Genomic DNA, 23,662 nt, shown 5'->3' with positions numbered 1-23,662 from the left:
CATAGGGCGATGGCAATTTTGATGATGATGTTAATGACAGTCAACGCTGTAGATGACCCCATGAACCCTCACAACAACGACGAGGCTTCCATAGTTGTAACTATGGTGTCATCAGGAAACAGGCACTGGGAGATTGTTATTTGCCCAAATTCACACCACTAGTAAGTGAAAAAATGTGGTAGACTCTAGGTGAGGGCCTGAGGAAACTCTGCAGCCCACTAGTTATGTGGTCTCAGGTCTCGGTTTCTCCCCTTACAAAACAGTGACCCTTGTGGCTCTCTTCCAAAGACATGGCTTATGCTTATGTGAGCATGCTTCTTGTAGTGTCCGCCAGGACAAAGGTTGTAGTGGATAAATCAGAATTTAGGGAGCTGATTCTCACTCTCCAGCATCCCCTCCATCACCAGCTGTTCAGTCCAGTATAGAAGCAGTGATGGCTTCCAAGAGCCATCTTGTTCACAAATGTAAACAGAGGAATGACTGCCTATATTCCTCCAATGAGTGAAAAAGGCAAAACATGAGAGATTTTTTTTTTTTCAGTTTTCCCCTGGCCCGTCTTTCAGGATCCAGGTCGAATGTTCCTTTCCCAAGGAGGCTCTTCCTGACAACCCAGGCTTGCTACAAACCTCACTCTCTCATGCTGCCTGCTTGGTGCATTGCCCACCCCATTGGAGACAGTTGTCTGTCTTCCCTGCTAGAGGGAAGGCCCCAGGGCAGACCATGGCTTCCTTCACGCTGTGGCCTCCTGGTGTGGGCCAGCCCCTGCACTCGGTGCATGCCGTATGCATGAGTGCTCACAAAGTATAATCCAAGTCCGATCCCTGAGTGTGGTAGATCCGGCCTCATTTATTGAACACCCACACACACCCCACCTGTTGTAAATTTTTTTTTAATTTTATTTACTTATTCATGAGAGACACACACAGAGAGAGAGGCAGAGACACAGGCAGAGAGAGAAGCAGGCTCCATGCATGGAGCCCGACATGGTACTTGACCCTGGGTCCCCAAGATCACGCTCCAGGCCAAAGACAGCACTGAACTGGCAAGCCATGCGGGCTGCCCCATTGTTGTAAATTGTATTGCCAGTGTCTTCATAGCCAGTTTTGTTGGAGTCACTTACAGTTCTATTGGCAACCAGAAACTCCCTGCCAGCTCTCACGCTGGACCTCCCATTTCTAACCTAAACACAACAGTGAACCCCTCCTGGAATCTGGCCTCCAGACCGATGCGGTGCAGACAGGGTGCTTGTCTGCAGCCCCAGGGCTGTGCTGGCTGTCCCTTTCACTGTGGCAGTAGTCTGCTCCAGGATTTATTATTGGAGATGACTCTCATCCCTCACTGCCTTCTGCCGTTCTCTCTGCCTCACTGGCTGCTTTCTCTGGGTAGCAAAGAATCCTGTTCCATATTGATCTCATTCACTTTCCCAGGAGAACTTTCAACGAAACCGATGCTTGCTCATGGCTGCCAGAAAGTCAGCTGGCAGCTTCAGGGAATACTCTAACCTTTGCCTAGCTTGCCTATGGGATGTGAGCCTTCCGGGGGTGGAGGCGGGCCGGGGCCGTGCACAGCCCATGCATACTTCCCGGGATGGCTAACTTAACACTTTTCAAGAGTCAGCACTGATAAGGCGAGTGATGGCAACACTATCTATGAGTTCCACTATGCTCTCTGTCCCAAAGGCCTTTGGTCCTGATATTTCATTGAATATCATCACAGCCATGGAATTAGTTAACCCCTCTCAGAGAAGGGGAGCCTGGACCCTGGGGGTGGAAGTAACCTGCCAAGGATTGTCCCCCTGGTGAGATTTGGTGCTGGATTGAAGGCTCCCAATACAGGTGCTCAGTGTGCTACCTAACAGCTGCCTCCAGTGATCATGGGGGTGAATTCAGAGACGTAAGGGATATGGTTCCGTGGCTAATATTCAGACCATACTCCGTGCTTCCAGTTAATCAATAGAACACTATTAGCTAAACTGCAGAGTTCTTCCCCTTTCCCAGCCCATCATTTTTTTCCATCTTTTTTTAAAAAATGTTATTTATATATTCATGAGAGACACAGAGAGGCAGAGACTCCCCAGGCAGAGGGAGAAGCAGACTCCCTGTGGGGAGTCTGATGTGGGACTTGATCCTAGGACCCCGGGATCATACCCTGAGCTGAAGGCAGATGCTCAACTGCGGAGCCACCCAGGTGTCCCTTTTCTAGCCCATCTTACTGTCTACGTGCACATTCTCTGATTTACTCTTTACTCACCCCCTGTGAAGAAGCTATTAGTATCCCCCCCCCATTTTACAGATAAGGAAACTGAGGCTTATGGAAATCAGTAAGGTTGCCCAAGGTCAGGAAGGCTGTGAGTGACGGCACTGGGATTCCAATCCCACTGGTGGCGTTCCGGAGATTCAATCTCAGATGCTGCGTCTCCTCTGCTGGGAAGAAGTTTATCTCCCTGGCAAGCTGCTGCTTGTGGATTGAAGCAAGAGGAGGGCAGGTGCAAGAAGCGAAAAGAAACAGGAGAGCGGTGGCAGGCTGTCCAGAACCGCTGGGGCCATGGGGGGCTCACCGGGGAGCTGGGGTGCATGTAGGGGCCAGCACCAAGCAGGCACCACAAAGAATGGGAGGGAATGACGGCCAGTGATCTGTGTTGCTTATTCGAGTGAGTCTCCAGGAGCCTCAGTATCACCCCGGGTCCCTTCCTGTCTAGCACACCAATGCCAGGGACGGACTCCCTGCAGACTCTGTAACCTGTCTTCGTTTTCACACCTCTCCTCGTCCCCCTCCCGCTGCCTACGCAGATGCTTCCCGCTGCACAACGCACAGCTTCCAGACTTAACTGCTTTCTCTTGATTCTCTTCCCTCCATGCTCTCTCCGCTTGGCTCCCATGAGATGGTGAACCTCATACTCATGACAAAGAATAGAGGCCCCCCTGCTGCCCCGGGCCTCAGAACCGAAACCCTCCTTCATTCAGCCTTGACCCCACATGTACACTCTGCTGACATCATCTCAATTTTATTTTTACATCTGCAAAAGGTTGCTCGTCACATATGAAATTTCCCCCTCCTACTTTTACTTGCTGATTTATTATTTTTATTATTTTTATTTTTTTTAAGATTTTATTCATTAATTTGAGAGAGAGAAAGAATGAGCATTGGGGAGAGGCAGAGAGAGGGAGAGAGAGAAAAAGAAAGAGAAGGCTTGTCTCCTGTTGAGCAGAGAACCCAATGGGGGGACTTGACCCCTGGGCCCTGGGATCATGTCCTGAGCCAAAGGCAGACGCTCAACCACTCGGCCACCCAAGTGCCCCCCCCACTAAATAATTCTTGAGTAAATGCACAATGAGTGACTTGGGCACCATGTTAAGCATGTCCTCTGTTCTACTTAATTCTAGAATATCACTGTGTGGAGTGACACTAACCATAATCAAGCTCAGAAGCATCCCAAACTGTCCTTGAAAGAGCTGTCTCTGCCTCAGGGTAGCGGTATCACTAGCAGCAACATTGAGTAGAGGAGATAACAGAGAAGCTCCCAACAGGGAAGAGGTCTGGTTCACCAGGAGGGACGGCGTGGGACTCTGTCCGGCCATTTGCAACACGGGTGTGGGCAGGTGGAGGCGCCAAGCCTGGGGCGGGAGGACCAGTCTCAGGGCCAGAGCAGCCTGCTGTGGGGCAGTTAAAGCCAGGCCAGGTGAAGCTACGGGGACGGTGACCAGCTTTGGTCTCTGGGGGTGAGGGAGCAAGGACCACATGCGGAGTCACCGAGTCAGGATAAGGGCTGACTTCTGGGCGTAGTGTCCGGGGGGACGCGAGTGCTCACGTCCTTCATTCCCTCCCATTCTTTGTGGTGCCTGCTTGGTGCTGGCCCCGACTTGCGCCCCAGCGCGGTGGGGCTTGCTGCCCTCCCTCCACTCCCCGGTGAGCCCCCCACCGCCCCTGCAGTTCTAGACAGCCTGCCACCGCTCTCCTGTTTCTTTTCGCTTCTTGCACCTGCCCTCCTCTTGCTTCAATCCACAAGCAGCAGCTTGCCAGGGAGATAAACTTCTTCCACATTGGATCCTCAACCAGCTAAAAATCCTATCCCCAAAAGATATTTCTGCCAGATTGGAGAGCCAAGTCTTAAAGATTTGAAGACATCGCTTAAAACAAAAGAGAATTACACGAAATCGAAAACAACGCACAGAATGTAAGCACCCTCTCCCGTCGCCCCATCTGCCTGCCTCCTGTAACTCGTGAGTGTGATCTACTGATGAGAAAAAATGAGGTGATGCTCTATCACACTCTAATGGTACTGATAAAAATAATACGCTTAACCATAATGTTAACAATAAATATTATTTTATTCATTGTATCTACTATTTATGGAGTAACCAAACGATGCACTTAATATCTCCCCGGCATTTGATTTGCTGTAGAACAGATCCTGCCAACAGTCATAGAGATGGCATCTTGTTCCAAAATTGTTTTTAATAGACTCTGTGTGTACGCGTGAGGAACCCTGAGAAAGTTACAGTGTGCAAAGCTAGTGTTTGAGTTTGGGTTGACTCCGACGATGGACCATACGCTCGTTTCACACAACACACCATCTCTCGTTTTTAAAATATCACATGTAGTGACTGGTGATTTTTAAGAGACATTGACACAGCTGATAGAGTTGGAGAACAGTTTTTTTTTTCTTTAAATTAGAGCCTTCCTCTAGCTAGACTGTAAAAATACATTCATCAGAAAGGTGTTTGGGGTTTTATGATGATCTGACAACTAAATTGCTTGTTCAGTGTGAGTTGTGTAATGTTGTTCTCAATTAGATTAAATATTAAGAATCCAATTTGCCAACTGCTAACAAAATTGCTGAACATTGCACACAGTTTGGGGAATTGCTTTTAATGAAGAACAAATGGAAGTAAAATACCAGAAACTGGAAGTGCCAAAGCTATAAATGTTTCGATGGATAGATCCAGCACTTTCAAATGTTGGAGTGTTAAGTGTTTTCTGCACTGGAGTGATGTATTGAGTGCCGTCACCTTAGCTAAAGAATTTACTGTCTGCAGAGTCCTTGTTAATAAACACAGCGGTGAAGTGGCCTCTTCACATCATTTGTAGGCTCTGTGTACAATACTGAAAAGCAAAAGGCCAGAGGGTCCCCTGTGTTTGGAAGACTGCAGGGAAGTGGGTTCTGGTTCACTCTTGTTTCCTCTTTCTATACCTCATTCTCCTTGGCTCAGAGAAAAGCGAGGTGGCGTGTGCACAGTGTGGTTGCCAGGATCATGGCCAGCATCCTCACCCTGCCTGCAACCTTCTGACTCGTCCTCTCCTGCCACCCCTGCAGACTGGCTGGCCTGCATCTCTTTAGTGTTCCCCGGATGCAGAGTTCTTTGCCAGTTGCTCTTCTCAGCACCTTACGTCCATTAGCCTGCCTTCATTGTGCCTCACCATCGTGCTCGGAAATAATTGCCTTTATTATAAGAGAGGCAGGAAAGGATCACAAACACACGATGGGGGCTCTGTACCTTGTGGAGGATGCCCGCCGTGTTCAACAGAGTACTACCAAGTCATAAGCAGTCGATAGGTGCAGAGCAGCATGGACAGCATGGATGCCATAGCCTCGATTAAGTGTCATGGTGCAATGCCAATGCAGTCATTTTGGCAGCCATCCATTTAATAGCTTTATCTTGAACCTGAGGCAGATGCAAGTCATAGAACGGCACAGCTCTATATGATCACAGCCTGGCCAGAGGGGTGATCCAAATTTTACTTAAAATGTGTTCGGATTATTTGGGGGCTATTAATTTTGACAATTTCTTTTCTCATAGGAAACTCAGCTCCTGACACTATGTCTGACAGATCCACCACTGTGCCTCCTCATCCATTGAATGAGCCTAAGAATGACCTGTACCTTACAGGGCTGATTTAAAGGCTCTAGATAGACTATAATTTATTATACACATGCTTTTGTTTTGGTTTCTACTATTGCCACAATCATTGTAATGGAAGCCATTCTTGCTTTGAGCTGGTTTTCTATAGAAATAAACATTCTAAATGTGGTAATATTGATGCAGTGGCCTCCCATTTGCCTTGATAATCTCTCAGAACAGACTTATCTGTTTCAGCAGAGACCAAGTGAGGGCCCACATTCGCTGAGCATCTTCTACAGGGACGCAGGAATCGGCAGTGATTAGAAGTGTGGGCTCTGGGATTAGGCTCGCCTCATTCAAGCCATAGCCATGCTGGGTACTGATCATCTGACTGCAAGACAGACAGTCACTATCGCTCCCTCCACCTTGCTCTTGGACATGAGTCTGGGTGCTCTGTTCATCTCAGATAAGGAGGTTTATGGGGAGACACGTGGGTGTTTGTACGTTTGCTATCAGAACATTGAATCCGTGTTCAGTGCCGGTCTGCTCTGGTCTACTTTCCAGGTTCCCTGCAGAATGAGCCATATAGAAAGAGCCCACCAGATATACCAGGAGGAGAGACAAGGACCAAATCCACAATCTCCCAGTAGGAGAGTAATTGTAGATGCTGAGTCTATGCCTGCCCCAGTGATAGTTGAAGGAATTTAATACCTTTCATAATTAAAATCACAAAAGCATAGAATTTTACACCTCGAAGAGACCATAGTGAACCACTCTAGCTTCCAAAGTAGAAACAGTTATAATGGTCGCAGTAGCCCCCTGCAATTGACAGCTCCCTCATCCTGCAGATACATTGGAGTTGATGGGTCTCTGACCTCTTGGGAATGGGAGTAATATCCACTCAACCCTTCACACACTGCATGATTAATCCATCGTTTCTGATGGCCATTATCCTTGTTCTCACTGCCCTACCCTCAGTTGGGGAGACTTTGATTCTGGTGAATTCCAAATAGTGCCCTGTGGGATGGAAGAGCATGGCTATGCTGTTTGGGAAACCTGGACTTGTCTCTTAGCATTTATGGGATCAAGGGCCATTTACCTCATCTCTCTGGGCTCATTCTACTTTTGTAAGTTTACATTATGATTTCAACTTTTGTAAGTTTACATTATGATTTCAACTTCACTGGAAGTTTGGAGTACCAGATGCAGCAGCTAGAGAGAAGCCAGAGTCCTAGAACAGAGCCTCCACACATGCCTTCCTATCTCCCCTTGGCAAACACACTGGCACACATTTTGTACCTTTCTTAGGTGTTTCTGGGTTCCTGAGAATTGAGTTGCTTTTTGTTTTTGTTTTTTTGATGAACGTGATATGCATGACCCTCCATGACTAGATCCCACCTGTCTCCTGTTTTTCTCTCCTGAACTCATGTGCCTTAGCAACATAGTTCAGATTGTAGTTCTCTGCACTGTATTTATTTGTTCACTCTGTATCTTTGTTAATGGTGTCTCCTATAATTGACATGCCCTCTCTCATCCTTTCTCTGCCTGCCTAATCCTTCAAGATCCAGCTGCAGCGTCACCTTTCCTAGGAAGCTTTCCCCGCTCACACCCTTCCACACACTCAACATCCTACAGTTTCTTCCAGTGTGACATCTACCTGTAATTATGCATCTGTGTCCCTGGTTCCTCCAGCTGGAGGATATGTTCCTCCAGGTGGGGCAGTGCATGCTAATCTCAGGAGCTCAGGTGTTTGTTTTTTAAATTTATTTATTTTTAAAGATTTTATTTATTTATTTGACGGGGGGGGGCACACAAGCCGGGGGAAGGTTAAAGGGAGAGGGAGAAACAGATTCCCTGCTGAGCATGGAGCCTGATGCAGGGCTCAATCTCAGGGCCCTGAGCTCATGACCTGAGCCCAGGGCAGAGATTTAACCAACTGAGCCACCCAGGTGCCCTTGGAGCTCAAGTGTTTATAGCAGGGGGATAGGCACCAGTAGGCACCAAATACAGAGGGACTGGGTTCATGGTGATACATGGAATTGGAATGACTCTGTTGACTTGGTGAAGAATATAAAGAAACCCAATGGGACTCTCAATCATAATACCTACCATGTGAAAATGTAGTTCTCTAAAGTCAAATAGATCAATAGCAGCAATATGTATGCCCAAAACTCATCACAGGCATTAAGGTAACTTACAAGACATGAATGATGTCTTTTAAGTGATGAATTATTCAGGGTCGTTATATCAACCTATTTAATTACTCATGAATTATTACCTTCTAAAGTTTGAAACAGGTCAAATATCTCTTGGTGATACAGGAATTGACCAGTTTACCAAAGGAAACACCATGAAGTACATCAATGGAAGGATTCATATGGAGTTCTTACCTGTAATGGTCATAAGACTAATGCTGCATGTCTCTTGTACTCTGTGGAAGGTAGAGAACTACCTCCTTCACCCTTACTCTTACTCCGTGAGGGCAGCTAAGTCCCTGTCCAAGGTATTAGATCTTTGACCAAGGGGGCTCCTGGGTACTGAACTCTAGAAGGAACCACTTACGTGGTCAGATATAGGAGTGTTGGACAGAGGCAAGCCTCCCCAGCTGAGCGTCTCCTCTGCCAGGCCTCCTCCAGGGCTGAGGGTGACAGAGACAAGTGCCTCCCAGGGAGGACTTGCTGTCACGAAGAAAGAAGAGGAAGAGTCCAGTTTTTTATCCCCAACTCATCGTGTGCCCAACAAATGGGCAGAGGTGAGCCAGGGGTGTCATGCTAATGGGTGTCCCTGCACATTGAAAACATATCACGAGTGGAGAAGAGTGTTCTCACCCACAGCTTGTGCCTCTAGACCCCCTTGGTGGGACTTTGTGCAGCCGGTCCCCATGACGACCCATTAGAAGGTTCAAGGCATCTCTTTGGCTTCACTATGGCTCTTCCTCTTTTCTCACCGTTGCTTCAGTCATCTGGACATATGCATTGCCCGCTATGTGAAGGCCACTGGGAGTAGATGAGTACTATCCTGTCCTCGACTCCCAGAAGGGGAGGTGCGGATACAGCAAACTCATGGAGGGAGAGAAACACTAAGCCACATTCACTTCTTTTTAGAAGAAGTGTGGCCAGAGCCACACAGATCTCTCTGTGGTCAGTGGTCATTTGCGGGATCCATTGGTGCTGGAATGATGTGCAGGTGGAGGGCGACCAGCACATAATGTAACTGGAGACGTGCCTCAGTGGGAATGTCTGCACCCTAGACCAGGGTCTGTCAACCACCTCGCTTGCCCCTGTGCCTGAACTGCTCCCTGCTCAGGGAGCCTTGTGTGCTGTCAGTTAAGAGGACCGTAGGGGCAACTTAGATCAAGTCATATTAATGTGAAATCAGCTGTGATTTCTGTATTTCAACTGTTTTTGGTAAGAGATAGTTGGCATTCAACCTACAGTTAGTGACTGCCACCCTGTGTGTTGGGGCACCAAATCAGACACTGCTCACCAGGATGGCAGCGGTCTGGTGCTGACCAGATGAAAGAAAGAAAGACAGCACTGTTATCTGGGATCCCAGCTAGTTGGTTGCAAAGGGAAGTGTAGCCCAAGGGATTTTCCATTCCCTTTGGAATTTATAGAGTGAGGTTCCTTTTTAAACCTGGGCCCTCATCAGTGCTGGAGGCTTCACTCTTCTGTATCCTGAATGTGGGAACACAGGCTAACTATATAAACCTCCTCCAGCTTGGTTCCAAGAGGAAGCTCAGTGCTGTGAGGCTTCCCACCCAGCCCATGCCTAATTACTAATCCACCACTTGCTGGCCATTGGACCTGTAGGTGGGTTATTTACCACTCTGGGGTTCAGACTCCCAGTCTACCAAACGGGGATAAATAATTGTACTTATCTTCTAGGGTTGGCATAAGAATTAAATGATTAATACATGTAGAGTGCTTGAACAGTGCCCGGCATGTAATAGGGTCAAATAATAAATGTTAGCTGCTTATTAATGCAATCGTAGTTTCCTCATTGATTAAAAATAAGATGATAATGATAAAACCCATGAATTACCGAGAGCCAGCATCCAGAGACCAAAAAAATAATACCAAGCACATAGCAGGCATCTACTGAACAGTAGCTACTATTAATAGAATTCTAGATGGTGAGGTTCTGATAGAGCTGCATTCCTATTTCAAATAAACATCCAGAATATTAAAACCCAATTCCACATATGCATTTTCCCACAGTTGTAACACAGAAGATGTACTGATATTTCTGTACAAAAATTATATCAAGTTTCATGGGCGTGTTTTTATTAAATGAAAAGTTATCAGTGCTCATGACATGCCAAATAAACATCAGATTGTGTAAGCATCTCATATAAAGCATAAGTAAGTGTGTTTGTATAGGACATAAAGATCCATAGCATGATTTTTGTGGCAATCTGGCAAATCCCAATACCAAACCCCAAACTGTGTGAAAACCCATGGTTCTAAAAAGAGGGAGGTGATGGTGATTTGGACCTTCTATCTGGACCTGTGTTGTCTTGTATTCTTGAGACTCCCAGAGGATGCTACAGCTCATTCATTTATTCTTTCTTTCTTTCTTTCTTTCTTTCTTTCTTTCTTTCTTTCTTTCATTTCATTTATTTATTATTTTTTAATAATAAATTTATTTTTTTATTGGTGTTCAATTTGCCAACATACAGAATAACACCCAGTGCTCATTCCATCAAGTGCCCCCCTCAGTGCCCATCATCCATTCACCCCCACCCCACTCTCCTCCCCTTCTACCACCCCTAGTTCGTTTCCCAGAGTTAGGAGTCTTCATGTTCTGTCTCCCTTTCTGATATTTCAGATTTTATTTATTTGAGAGAGAAAGAGCACAAGCAAGCATGAAGAGGGTGGAGGGGGAGAGAGAGAGAGAGAGAGAGAGAGAGAGAGAGAGAGAGAGAAGCAGGCTCCCCGCTGAACAGGGAGGCCAAAAAGGGCTTACGACCTGGCCAAAGGCAGATGCCCAATGACTGAGCCACCCAAGCACCCCTATTCTTTCTTTCTTTAATCATCAAATTTCTATGTGCTGTTTCAGGTTCAAAGACAAACTGCTTCTACCCTCTGGGTGTTCAGGGGGGTGTTGGGGAGACCATTGTGGTCTAAGGAGGTGCGTGAAGGACCTGGGAGGAGGGAGAGGACAGAGAAGCTTCACAGAGGAATCGACATTGGACCTGAGTCTTGGTGATGAGTTACAGGAAGAAAAGGAGAAAAGCAACTAGAGCTCTGATGTAGAACAAGAGGCAGCAGAGGACTTGGAAATATGTTGGGGACTTACCACTCAAGGCTTTGAGTGGCATCCTAAGGAATTCAAACTTTATCCCGTAGACAGCAGGTAACACTATAAACTAACTTGCATGTGCTGATGCCACAGATGGAAGGAAAGACCAGTGGGATAAGACCCTATAGAAGGATGCTTTAATAATTGAAGGAAGCAGATTGAATTGTAGTGTAGGCTCAAACTAATTGAGTGTAATTGAAGTGTAGACTCAAACTAGGGCAAAAGCAAGAGCATGGTAGGGGCAAAACCTTCAAGACCTTCTTACAGATTGTGAGGTGAGACAGAAGGCTGTAGTCTGGGACAATGTCCCAGCTATCGGGGATGTGGGGCCAGATGGGTCCAAGTGGTTCTTCCAGAGGGAAGAGAAGGATTGGGTCAGGGGGATGCCAATTAGCCACTTTGACAGTAGGCAAGCATCCAGCCAGCACTCTGGAACAGAGATCTCGAGCCCAGGGCAGTAGTTGCCACTTGATGTGACCCGCGTTGATACAAGGTCAGAGTTGATGGCCAGCTTGCTTTCTCAATTAGGTGATGAATGAAGTCAAAAAAAGCAAACCTTCCTAACTAGCACCTAGGTGGGTGCTGAATGTCACCCAGGCACTCTTGAGAGCACTTCAGCTCTATTCCTCTCCCGACTTCCCATCTGACACAGACACTTCAGAGGATGGGGTCTCGCCTAGTCACACCATTACTGAGGGGCTGACCCACAAGCCAGGGCCAGGCCTACTGGCCTCCAGATTCTAATCAAACAGCACCCCAGTGGAGCCCCCGAAGTGCTTCACTTGAGTTCAGATCCATTGTTTAGGTTTCTAAGTGGATCCTCGTTGATGTTTGAGCCTCATAATCCGTAGGTGTGTTCCTGGAGGCCATTGATGGATGCATCTTTTCGTGCCCCCTGATGTTACCCTGGGACATTGCAGAAGTCCACATCCTATTAGAATAGTCTTGTTTGATCCTTAACAGCCACCCTAAGGGGCCACATCATGACCATCCCCTCTGTACATCCCTTTGTGGCTGTTGTACTGTGGGCCCTGATCTGGAGCTCAGGCACAACTTTGCTATTCTGCTGGCCATGTATGGGGCCTGCATATCATTTTAGTGTTTCTGTTCCAGGCTGTGGGAACGGGCAGTGCTCCAGGGGGCTTTCTTTGTGCAGGGTGATTTTTTGGCCCACTCCATGCAGGACCAGTGGAGGCACACATGCTCCTCTTCACTGGCTCTGCAAGACCCCAGGGGGCGGCTAAAGGATTTTCTGCAGAAGCTCACTCACTTTTGAAAAGTTGTGCTGTTGACTCTTTTCTAGGGAACAAGATTTGTTTTGTTCATAATAATCTCAAGCCATGCCTTTTTTGAGGATTTCTCTCTGGGTTACCATTTTGACTTCATGTTGCCTCAATAATCATATTGAATCAGCCTTGCGAAGATTTCCCCAAAGATTACCTTATGTGTCTCTTGAAAAATCTATATGATATTGGTATCTCGTTTCCAAAGTCAAAGTTAATATCAGACTTCAAAGATCCCTTGCCTTCAATAGGTCCTGAAGCATTTTCCATTGGAGGCATTGGTGATAAGAAAATTCGGTTGCTAGCAGGTGGCGGGACCAGGAAACGGGATGCTCAGGGCTGCTTGAGGCAAACAGAAAGGGGGCTCCTAGCTCCTGGGTCTGATGCCTTTGTTCCTCCCCTGTCTGCTTTCATTTCCGCTTAGTCACAGCTCCTCGAGGCTCTGCAGGACTTTAATTAATGCCTCCGTCAAACCAAGCCACCCTGGTGGAGCATCTGTCCTCCGCCAGGCTCGGTCTCCAGGGCACCTGTGCACACTGAGAAGACACTGCCCCCATTTAGCACCTGAATCAGAGAATCATTTCTTCTGCGGGCAAAGCAGGGTGACCTTGTACAAGTCATTTGATTCTCTGACCTACAATCTTTTGATCTGTGAAATAGAAATTGGAGTTCCTAACCACTTATTATGTAATCAGAAGGAAATTTTAAGGCATGCTAAGTGATAAAAGCAAGGAACAAAGAACCATCCAGAGCATTTTCTGACTTGTGGGTGTGTCTGTGTGTGTGTTTCCAGGACATATATTCGTATATTAAGTGCACATAAAACATATATGCACATATGCATATGGAAGTATTCTAGAAAGATCCACAAGAAATTATTGGACTGTGAGGAATGTGGCACTTTTTGTTGTGTTTCCTTGGGTAATATTGTGATTTTCACCATATGTGTCTTCTAATTTTGAAAGTCAAAATTCAGGTATCTGCTTTGTACAGTTTGTTGAGCACCACATGACATCAAGGTAGTGGGAGTACCTAGATGCGCTGTGAACAGTGGGTTCCTTCTCTCTCCATAGGGTTGTGGAGTCCGACATGCACACCCTGACACCCTGCTATGCACAAGCTCTGCCCGTCTTTCTACAACTGTACTGACTTCTGTTCCTAGCATACAAGGAAGGATGAGAAATGGGAATATAGGGATTACCCTGAGTGTCTAGCTGACTATTTTCTGCTTATGAAATGGAAGAGTCTTTTGATGATTCCAAACCTCACTGAACGTCTCTCATAAGCTCAACTCAAAAGGGACCCTGTGGCCTCGGAAAGCAAAGCCCGGGTTCAATGGAGTCCCAGGGAGTGGACTCTCTCCAGAGGATGCTGTGCTGCACCATCCATATCCTGCCCCCAGGCCTGAGTAATTCATTTTCTCAAATTGCCACGGGTGGTGGTAGCCAACAGCTCCTGGTCATGCCTGTTTCTGGAGATTGCTCATCTGAGAGAGCTGCTGACCGAGGTCACGCCTCCTTCCCGGGGTAACCCATGCTCAGTAGTGGGCAATGCACGAGTGCAGAGACCTGGCCCTTCCTCCAAAGCCACGGGCTCTGCAACTCCAGAACTTCCCATGGGATATGCTGAGGTCTCTATGCTGCTGCATGACCGTGACCGTGAGTGCAGCTCCTCCCCCTGCCCCTTCCTGCGATCCCACAGGGCTACTCCCTACTGCACACCCAGTACCTGCCGCAGACACAGCTCTGTCTCAGAGTCTTCTTCCTGGGGAGCTGACTTCTGACCATCCCCGAGCCGGGTGACAGCAGCCAACCCAACACGTCCATCCCCCTTTCCCGATTTGCAGCACCCTGCCTGCCTCACCCATCACGATGCCGTGATTAGCACGAGTCCAATGCACCCATGATCGTCTACTCTCCATGGGGAGAGCAGGTGACTTGCAGATGGCCACTGACCCCTCTCAGACCTGCCCCCAAGGACCAACCGATTCCTCTCTGATAGCAGCAAGGAAGGAGACCAAATGGGACAGGAGGTTGCCACTTCACCGGCTCGAGAACCCAGAGCGGGGAATCAAACCAACTCCCCAGGTGGAGTTTCTTCCCGCAGGACGGACTGGGCAGCACGGAATCATGAAGGGCTGTGTCCCTCCCCCCCACCTCTGGGTGAGCAGTAGATGGACAGGCAGGTCCCACACCCATGGACTGCTCCAGCCTTGTGCTGGCGCCCCCCTCCTCTGCTGCCCACGCCCCTCCTCGGGGGCTTCCTTTCTCTGCCCCCATAAACAAATCCCCGCTGAAATTCACCCCAAGACATCCTTCTCTCTGGAGTTTGCATGGAAGTGAGGCCTGGCCCGTGTCTTCTCTTCCGCTGTGTCTGGGTCTCCAGACACATGGTGGACTTGGCCCTTCTTTCCTCATCGCACAGAGCACAGTTGGGTCATCGTACCAGTGTAGTGCACCCTCCACCTGCAAGCAGATGACATTGTGCAGAGCACCTGATGCTGTGCCTTCCTGTTTGGCATCTTGCCAAATGCAGCAGCCAGGGTTGAGTCTCTAACCTCACATTTTGCAGCAGCGCATCTTCCTCCCCCTGGGCATTACGTACCGCTCACCCAACTCCCGCCAGAGTCGCCGCAAATACCATGTTGCCCTGTGAAAGGGACCCTCTCTGTCTGTCCCTGTCTTCTATGGTGAGCCATGCAGCAGCCAGGGAACGAGGGCTTGGGAGTGGGTCCCTTTAGGTGGCCCCAGACCTTCCGGGTCAGTGCCATCAACCTCATCCTCACTCTTAATATTGCTGCTATTATTATTTTTATTTATTTATTTATTTATTTATTATTATTATTATTATTATTATTATTTTAATATGAGCACACAAGACAGAGGCTTGGCAGATGGTGGTGTTTTCCCCATGCACACAGGTTGGGGGGAGGGCCTCAAACTCTCTTCCCCTGGGGTTGTGAAGCCCTCCATGGCTGTTGTCAGAGCCGGCGTGTGGTGGCCTTAGCTTCTGTGTCTGTCCCGCCTGCAGGGGAGCTTCTATGTGCCGTCGGAGAACTGCATGCAGCACGCACACCGGTGGCACCGGGACCTGTGCTTCCTGCTCCTACACGCCTACCGGGGGCTCCGCGCCTACTTCCTGGTCATCATGAGGGACATCCCCGAGCTGCCACACATGGAGCTGGGTAAGGGCTCGGGGGAAGCCTCAGGCCAGAGGCCCAGCTGCCCCGTTTGGGGCCTGGCTTGAGAAAGCTTGCAGTTTTGCAAGCGCCACGGTGACAAGTGCCCTTCCAGGTATGTTTTCTGTGCGGTGTCTCGTTCCAGCAGGAGAGAGTTTTGGACATGCACCTGCAGGAGGAAAAGGCAGCAGCACCTCGAGACTCATGCACTCATGCATTTGTTCACCCACCAGGCGTTTAGTGCACACTTGCCACACCGCTGGCACCGCTGTACACAATGTCAAGTCGCTTGCTAAGGGGAGTAGTTATAGGATTGCAAATGACAAGAGTATAAAACAACCCCCAAAAGAATATACATAAATTCTCTATATGCTATAAATATATGCATATGTATACAAATACATATTTTATACATATGTTTTTTAATCTGGATGATTATAGAGCCCTCTCAGCAGCCTTCATATGTGGTTTTCTGAGGATGAATAGCTGCGTGCACATCCTCAGACATCATGGAGATCATTGGGCCTGAATCCTTCTTTGCTGACACATGGGGAAGCCGAAGCTCAGAGAGGTGCAGTGACTGCTCAGGATCACACAGCAATGCGTGGCAGAAACAAGACGAGAGATGGGGACTCCTGCATTGACTCTTGGAGCAGGGTCCCTTCTGTCATCCCCCTCATTTGCAGCAGGTGACACAGTGTGATTCTGCTCATAGTCCTCTACTGAGGCCCCTTTGCTTCCAGAACCGAGGCCTGTTGCTTAGCCTGGTTCAAAGTTAAGAATAATCCTGCTGGGGTAGCTCAGCTTCCCCACACGCACCCCTGGATCTCACCTACTGGGACAGCCTTAGAGCCTTGTACACTGCCCATTACTGCACTGAACGTGCCAGGTGACAATGATTTATTTGCATGTTTCTTTTCCCCACTAGACGAGGGGTCTTGAGAACAGAGCCCCCCCCCCCCGATCCCTTGCGCACAGTGCCTGGCAGGTAGGGTCAAGGAGTAGGTGCGGTGCTGTTGATGAGTTGTCCTGCCATCTTAGCATCTGGCCTTATCAGCCTTAACACCCCGGACAAGCCAGACGCTACTCTTTGAATCACGCAATAGTGAAGCTGAATTTTTTTCAGGTTCAAATGTTATGCACACAAAAAAGACACACACAGAATCAGAGCCAGTTTCCGAAGCTCATGGGGAAGATGGAGATGGTGCAGTGCTAGTTGACTTCTTGCTTTAATTTCTTTTTACCCAAAGGAACTAGGTTTATTTGCTCTTTCATTCACGATCGTATTTTTACTGGGTATCTGCTGTGTGCCAGGCGCCACAGACAGAGCCATGATCAGTGGGACAAAAGTCTGCTGTGCCTGGTGGGACTCCCCGAGCCAACGAAGGTGCTGGGGGCAAAGGCACTGCACTCATCAGGCCATCAGTGAGGATCCAGAGGTGTGAGGGAATTGCTCCCACTCACCTGAGCAGCAGTGCTTTAAGTAGAACCCATGCTGTGGCCTGGTGCAAACCACTGACCACAGCATCATGGGACTGAGGGGGGAATTCAAAGATGGAACTGCCAACATTGAATTACAAATGGCCAGAGGCCAGAGATTCCTGCTAAGAAGAGCTGAGATCACAGGCTCCTCTCTGGGGTGTGATGATCATGGGTGTCACAGTGGGTGGAGCTGGGCTCAGCTGTGCTGCTTGCTCCACTACTCTGTTTCCCAGCATTTACCTATATGATGGAGATCTGAATCCATGCCCCACAGGTGTCACACACAGGTAGGTGCAGGTGCGTGCACGCTTGGATGCACATATTTGCAAAAACCCCAAAGGCTGTGGGATCACATTGAACCACACAAACTAGTGTGTGGACCTGGGGGCCTTCTCCTCCTCAGAAAAGCATCCATGAGATTATGTTGATCTTTATCTAGTGTGGGGTCACAAGGCTCCAGATCAGGTTTAACCTTTTTTTTTTTTTTTTTGTAAATATGACCCCTTTAGGAAATTAGAATAGAAAAGGAGAGTCCTCGGGAATTGTGTATCTTTCTGTGACTTTCATGCCAACCTGAACCTATATTGCTATATTGCAGTTAGTGACTGTAGCATTTCCACATGTGTCCATTTAATTGTCCGTCTTTCTTTTTTCTTCCTAGAATCCCTTGGAGTTGAGGAAACGCTCTCTCAGCTGTGCTCAGAGCTACAGGTAATTAGAAAACTGGCCCAAAGGGCAGTTGTGCGATTCAGGACCAACATAGGTCCTGGCTCGATGTAGAAATCAGAGATGAAAGCATAGGGCGTATGAGCTCACCCTAGACCAGAAACTGAAGAGATCCTCTTCTGTCCCATCACTCTCTGTTGTTAAGGGTCCACTTGACCCCTCTGTGTGTCTAGCTCTCTGCTAGATGTTTTGGGAAAAAACGAACAGGTTAACAGGTCTCTATCCCTGGAGCCGACACTGTGTTTGTCTCTTACTTGTCCATTGAACAAAATGTATTGACTACCAGCTATGTGCTTCTCATGGAGGGCGATGGAGACCTTGCACCTGTGCCCAGATGGCCTCAGCCATGGCAGGGGGCTAGCAGCATGATGACGCTGGTCCTGAAAACAGTAGCATGCATCTGTCAAAAATTCATTGAGTATGTATTAGGAATAGGTGCTTCAATAGACACCTTGGCAAATTCCTGCTATTGTCCTTTGCAACCTCTGGAACACTTTCCCCATCTCATTGTGTGGATGGTCTGGGTGGGTACTGCACGTCGTCCTTCTAGAGCAAGAGGCAAGATTAAGATGGAAGCCAGGGTGGCAGCTCAGGCTTGGTGACACTGCTAATCAGTGCAGGCAGCTGGACTCAGAAGACTGTCTCTTTGCAAAGTGACATCGCCGTCTCTCACACCAGCATTCTCATCCCTTGCTGCACAGTCAAAACACATTTGGAACTTTATTTTTTTTCAGATTTATGTATTTATTTGAGAGAGAGAGAGAAAAAAAAAGGAGAGAGAGAGAGAAAGCAAACAGAAGGAAAGGAGAAGCAGGCTTCCCCCTGAGCAGGGAGCTATGGGGCTCAACCCCAGGACCCTAGGATGATGACCTGAGCCAAAGGCAGACACCTAACTGACTGAGCCCCCCTCTCCCCGGTGCCCATATTTGGGACTTTAAAGATGTACCTTTGCCTGGGTCCCATCTAAACAGGGTGGAGACAGTATCCGGGAGTGGAGCTCAGGCATTTGTACAGTCGTAGCTCCCCAGCTCAATGGAAACCACAGTGAGATATCCCCTCACACCTGTTAGAGTGGCTGCTACCAAAAAGACAGACATCAAGGGTGGTGAGGATGTGGTGGGAGGGAAGGGAGCCCATGTGCACTGTTGGGAATGGAAACCGAAGCAGCTGCTGTGGAAGACAGTACGGAAGCTCCTCGAACATATAAAAATATAACCACCCTACGATCCAGCCATTTCGCTGCTGAGTATATATCCAAAGGAAATGAGATCACGGACTCGAAGAGATGTCTGCATCCCCGTGTCCACTGCAGCGTGATTCACAATAGCCAAGCTGTGGAAACAACCTGAGTGTCCACGTACAGGTGAGTGGATGAAGAGGATACAGTGCATCTATGCAGTGGAATTCTACTCAGCCATATGAAGAAGGAAATCCTGCCATTTGCAACAGTGTGAACGACGAATCTCGAGGGCGTCGTGCTGAGTGCAAGAGGTCAAAGACAAGTAATGGGGGATTCCATGTACATGTGAAATGTAAATCAAACAAAAACCTAACTCGTGGGAATAGAGGACAGATTGGTGGTTGTCAGAGGACAAGGGAATGGGGGAAGGTGATCAAAAGGTACAAACGTCCAGTTTTAAGGTGGATCAGTTCTCGGAATGTAACATGCAGTGTGTGGGGCCCAGAGTTAGTAATACTTGCTGTGTATTTGAGAGTTACTGAGTGTAGGTCTTAAAAGTTCTCATCCCAGGAACATCATTTGAAGTATGTGAAGTGATGGGTTTGTTTGCTAATGTTCTTGTGATCATTTCACAATATATGCATTTATCAAATCTTGTATAGCTTACATGTACACAATGCTGTGCGTTAATAGTATCGCAGTAAAACTGGAAGAAGAAAACTTAGAAGAGGCTCCCCAGATGTGTATGCTGCGCAGCCAGGGTTGAGAACACCTGCTTTAGAGCACATTATATTTTTTTAGATACTGTATTTATTTGAGAGAGAGAGAGAGAGAGAGAGAGAGAGAGAGCGCAGAGGGAGAGGGAGAAGCAAACTCTCCACCTAGCAGGGAGCCTGATGCAGGACTCAATCCCAGGACCGTGGGATCATGACCTGAGCCCAAGGCAGATACTTCACAGACTGAGGCACCCAGGCGCCCCTAGAGCATGGTATAAAATCAGCAAAGCTCAGTGTTACGTGGACAGGCAGCAGCTGGGCGGGAAGGCAGAGTGTAAAGGTGGTGCCGGGATCTGGGGTTGGGGAGGGTCTAGGGCGGAGGGGCCATGTGATATGAGCCCTGAAGAAAGGGTGAGACTTAGCTGTAGGATCATCAAGGAGTCCCCTTGTAGGTGCTTGTCCTGATCAAGGTGGGGACACGTGAGGGACACAAGAGGTCCATTTAGAGAGTGTGGTGGGGAAAGACCGGCCAAGGACGGAGATGCTAATGTGTGGAGCAGCCACTCCCTCAATCCGGAGCAGGTGAAGGCAGTACTAAGAGGGAAGGCTAAGCTGACCTCAGGGCCCAAGACTCCAGGGACTGGAGCTCCCCCTTCCTCCCTGGAGTGCACCGAGGGCAGCATCACCTTGGAGAAGCCCGCAGGCTTTGCAGGTTCAAGTGCACACTCCAGCCCTTCTGCACATCAGCTGTGTGATCCCGGGTGTGCAATTTAGGGTCTTTACGGCCCTCAGATTCCTCATCTGTGTGTCGTGGCTGTGGTGAGACCAGGAGAGAGCTCATGAGGGGATCCTATGAGCACCCAGCTCTCGTCTCACAGGTCGGGTCTGCCGTGCAGAGCTGGCCTCTCCCTCCAGGCCTGGATGCAGCTCAGGGTCCCAAGGAGACACTGATGCAATCTGTACATTATCAAAAATTTCGTGTTCGCAGTTTAAAAAAAAATGCAGCTGTTAGCAGCTGTTACTCACCACACCTTTGCTGCCACTGCCCACGGGATGAGCGGTCTGAGATGGGGTGTCCTGTGTGTTCTCTGCTGGCTCTCAGGTTCCCAGAAGCTTCTCTTCTGAAGCCCAGGAAGGCAGGCTAGCCCCCGGTGCTTTCACCAGAGCATCCCACCACCAGGAGCAAGGACAACCTGCATTTAGCCAGCGCGCGCTCTGAGCCAGGTGCAGGCTTAGTGCTTGTCGTGTAGACTCTCCTCTGGCCTCCCCGTAACCACCGAGACTTGGCCTTTATGGAAGCACTTGGTTGGGGCACTCAGTGAGTGGTGGGGGGAGATGGAGCACACACTCCCAGATGGCACAGCACCCAGCCCACCCGCTGCCTCAGTTTCCCGCTGTGCCACACTCCTCGGGGGCAGGGCAGGGGCTCCTCCCTGTTTCTTCCTTAGACCTTACTCAGTGGTGGTGGTGGTTGGTAGGTTGGGGGACTGTGGATGTGATGAGGAGTCGTGATGTGTTGCAGACGCGGTCACATCAGAGCCAGGAGATCTTCCGACTTTAGACAAGCTGCTTAAACTTTCTGGGCCTTGATGTTTGTTTGTTTGTTTTTTTAAGATTTTATTTATTTATTCATGAGAGACACTCACACACAGATGCAGAGACACAGGCAGAGGGAGAAGCAGGTTTCCTGCAAGGAGCCCGATGTGGGACTTGATCCCGGGTCTCCAGGATCACACCTTGGGCTGTAGGCGGCGCCAAACCGCTGTGCCACCGGGGCTGCCCTGGCCTTGATGTTTTTATCTGTAAAGTGGGGATAAAACCGTTTGATTTTTATTAACCTCTTTTAATCTGAGTCAGTAAGCTTGCACACTGGCCAGCTGCCGGTGTTGCATTTCCTCATTTAATGGGCCCAGCAGGTGTACGGCCTGGCCTGAGGGATCCTGTTATCCTGTTGTTCTCAGGGGACGGGGAATCGGGGAATCGGGGCTCAGCTCACAAAGGAGGGGTTGTTTGCCCAGAGTCACAGCACTGGCAGCGCAAGATCAGGCACTGGTGACCGCGACGCCGGAGCCCTCTCTCCCCACCCTGGTGCCGTCCAGGGAAGCAGGCGCGTCCCCTGCAGGGAACACAGGCCGGGTCTGTGAAGCATCCGCATGCAGCCGGCAGGGCGGTGAATGCAGGAAATGCTAACTGTCGCATTTGGTTCAGTTCTCACTGTGCTCTGGCTTGTCACGTCCCTGGCCACAGCTCCCGCTGCCACACGTGCTCAGCCAGGAATGTGGTTCAGAGGCCACGTAGAGTCAGGTTTCTGTGGGAGCGACCCTAGAGTGTTGGCTCAGGAGCTCTGACTCATCTCAGCAAACACTCTGTGAGTGCCCAGGCCTCGCCAGGCCACGTGTTGGGCCCCGGGGGACTCAGCAGGGACAGGACCCCATGCCCTCCGGGGCTCACAGCCAACGGAAGTGACTGGTTGACTCTCGAACCCCCCCGGCCAGAGGGTTCGTTCCTGGAATGAACAGGTGCACTAATGAGTCGCAAGAACGTACAAGCCACCAAAGGTGAGGGCGCGAGGGAGCCTGGAGCAGCTGTCATCCCCCGAGGCTGTTGGCTCATGTACAGACCAAGGCAGGAGGTGGCATGCTCTTTCTTGGTTCCACAGGCCCCTGGGCGATGCTGTGCCATCACGCACCAAGGAGGAGCAGCGGTCGGAGCCCATGTCTGCGTGGACTGCACGACGTGTGCTGGGCGTGAGGGCTGACTGTCCACTTTGGGCAGCCGTGTCCCCTCTGGGTGGCTGGTGGCCCACGTGGGGTGGGCCTGAGGGTGAAATGAGCTCGCATGGGCATGCGGTACCGCTGCCACTTGACCCTGTCCCAGTCGTCTTCGCGAGCTGGTGGGGACGGCAGATGCGGACACAGACATGCGTGTGGTTGTGGGACCCCGGGAGGATGTGTCACTAACCGTCTCCGGGGATGGGGGGCAGATGCTGTGGACCCCAGAGGGGAGGCTGAGTGAGGGAAGGCTTCGTGGCCTCCGGTGAGAGGACTGTCTAGGCAGTGGCTCTGGGAAGGGGAGGCAGCGGGAGGGGGCTGAGCCCCCGGGTGACAGGGAGCCATGCAGGAGGGTGACAAGCTCGCTGGGGGCTGCGTGGATGGAGGAGAGCGTGTCTCGAGGCAGGGAAGGGTGGCGAACCGCATTTACAGCCAACGCCAGTTGCCCTGTGCCGGACGCTGGCTCCCACCTGCCATGCACTGGGCGCTGCCACCCAGCAGCCCTGAGAATACAGGGGGACCTACAGGTGTGTCCCCATTCATTCTGCCACAGCAGACTCCGAAGGGTGCCTTCCATAAAGCTTCTGCTGTATCTGCTGTATCGGTGCATCGTCCCCGCGGGGTTCAGGTGGGAGCTCGGGCTGACAATGAGCCTCTCCGATGCATCTCACGAAAAGCCGAGGAATGGGTCACCTTCCTCTTCTGGCGCCGGGCCCAGGGCTGCAGGGATACTGCCCCTGGTTCTGAGTGATTGCGCTGTTGCAGGCTTAATTTTGTATGGAGCAAACCAGTTAGCCCACTGATGCAGGGGTACGGCTGGGTGATGGGGAGGGAAGCGGGGGTGGGCTTCAGCCCATCCTGTTGTTTGCTAAAGAGCTGCCCTGATGCTCTCAGTGGAGGAAACAGACCCCCTCCCTCACACCCCCAAAAGGGCATTCAAAGCCCACCAAGCATTTAGAGGCAGGACATCGCCACCTACTGGGCAGCCACACCAGGGCGCTAACTGTCCATCAAAGAGAATAGATGAGGTTTGGGGGGGAGGGTGGCGCGTAGGCATGGAAACGTGTCTGTGATTTAAGAGGATTTGAAAACATCGAGTTCTGTAGTCATGGAGCAATTCGAATGCATCTTTATTCCAAGTGAATCCATCGTGTCAACACTTATCAAGCACCCACGGTGTGC

The 23,662-nt window shown here is 49.6% G+C and overlaps 1 protein-coding gene across 1 annotated transcript in view; it reads left to right on the top strand.

Moving 5' to 3' along the window:
- Positions 1-23,662, top strand: part of FAM135B (family with sequence similarity 135 member B) — a 179,625-nt gene that overhangs the window by 122,912 nt on the left and 33,051 nt on the right. The window contains exons 7-8 of the mRNA XM_055314296.1: positions 15,458-15,611; positions 17,749-17,798. Of these exons, the coding sequence (XP_055170271.1) occupies positions 15,458-15,611; positions 17,749-17,798 (204 nt within the window). The remainder of the gene's footprint in view (positions 1-15,457; positions 15,612-17,748; positions 17,799-23,662) is intronic.

Source organism: Nyctereutes procyonoides, unplaced genomic scaffold, assembly GCF_905146905.1.
Source record: "Nyctereutes procyonoides isolate TBG_1078 unplaced genomic scaffold, NYPRO_anot_genome, whole genome shotgun sequence".
Taxonomy (NCBI): domain Eukaryota; kingdom Metazoa; phylum Chordata; class Mammalia; order Carnivora; family Canidae; genus Nyctereutes; species Nyctereutes procyonoides.
Note: the sequence above shows the minus strand (reverse complement) of the source record. Positions and strands in the feature narration are given on the sequence as shown.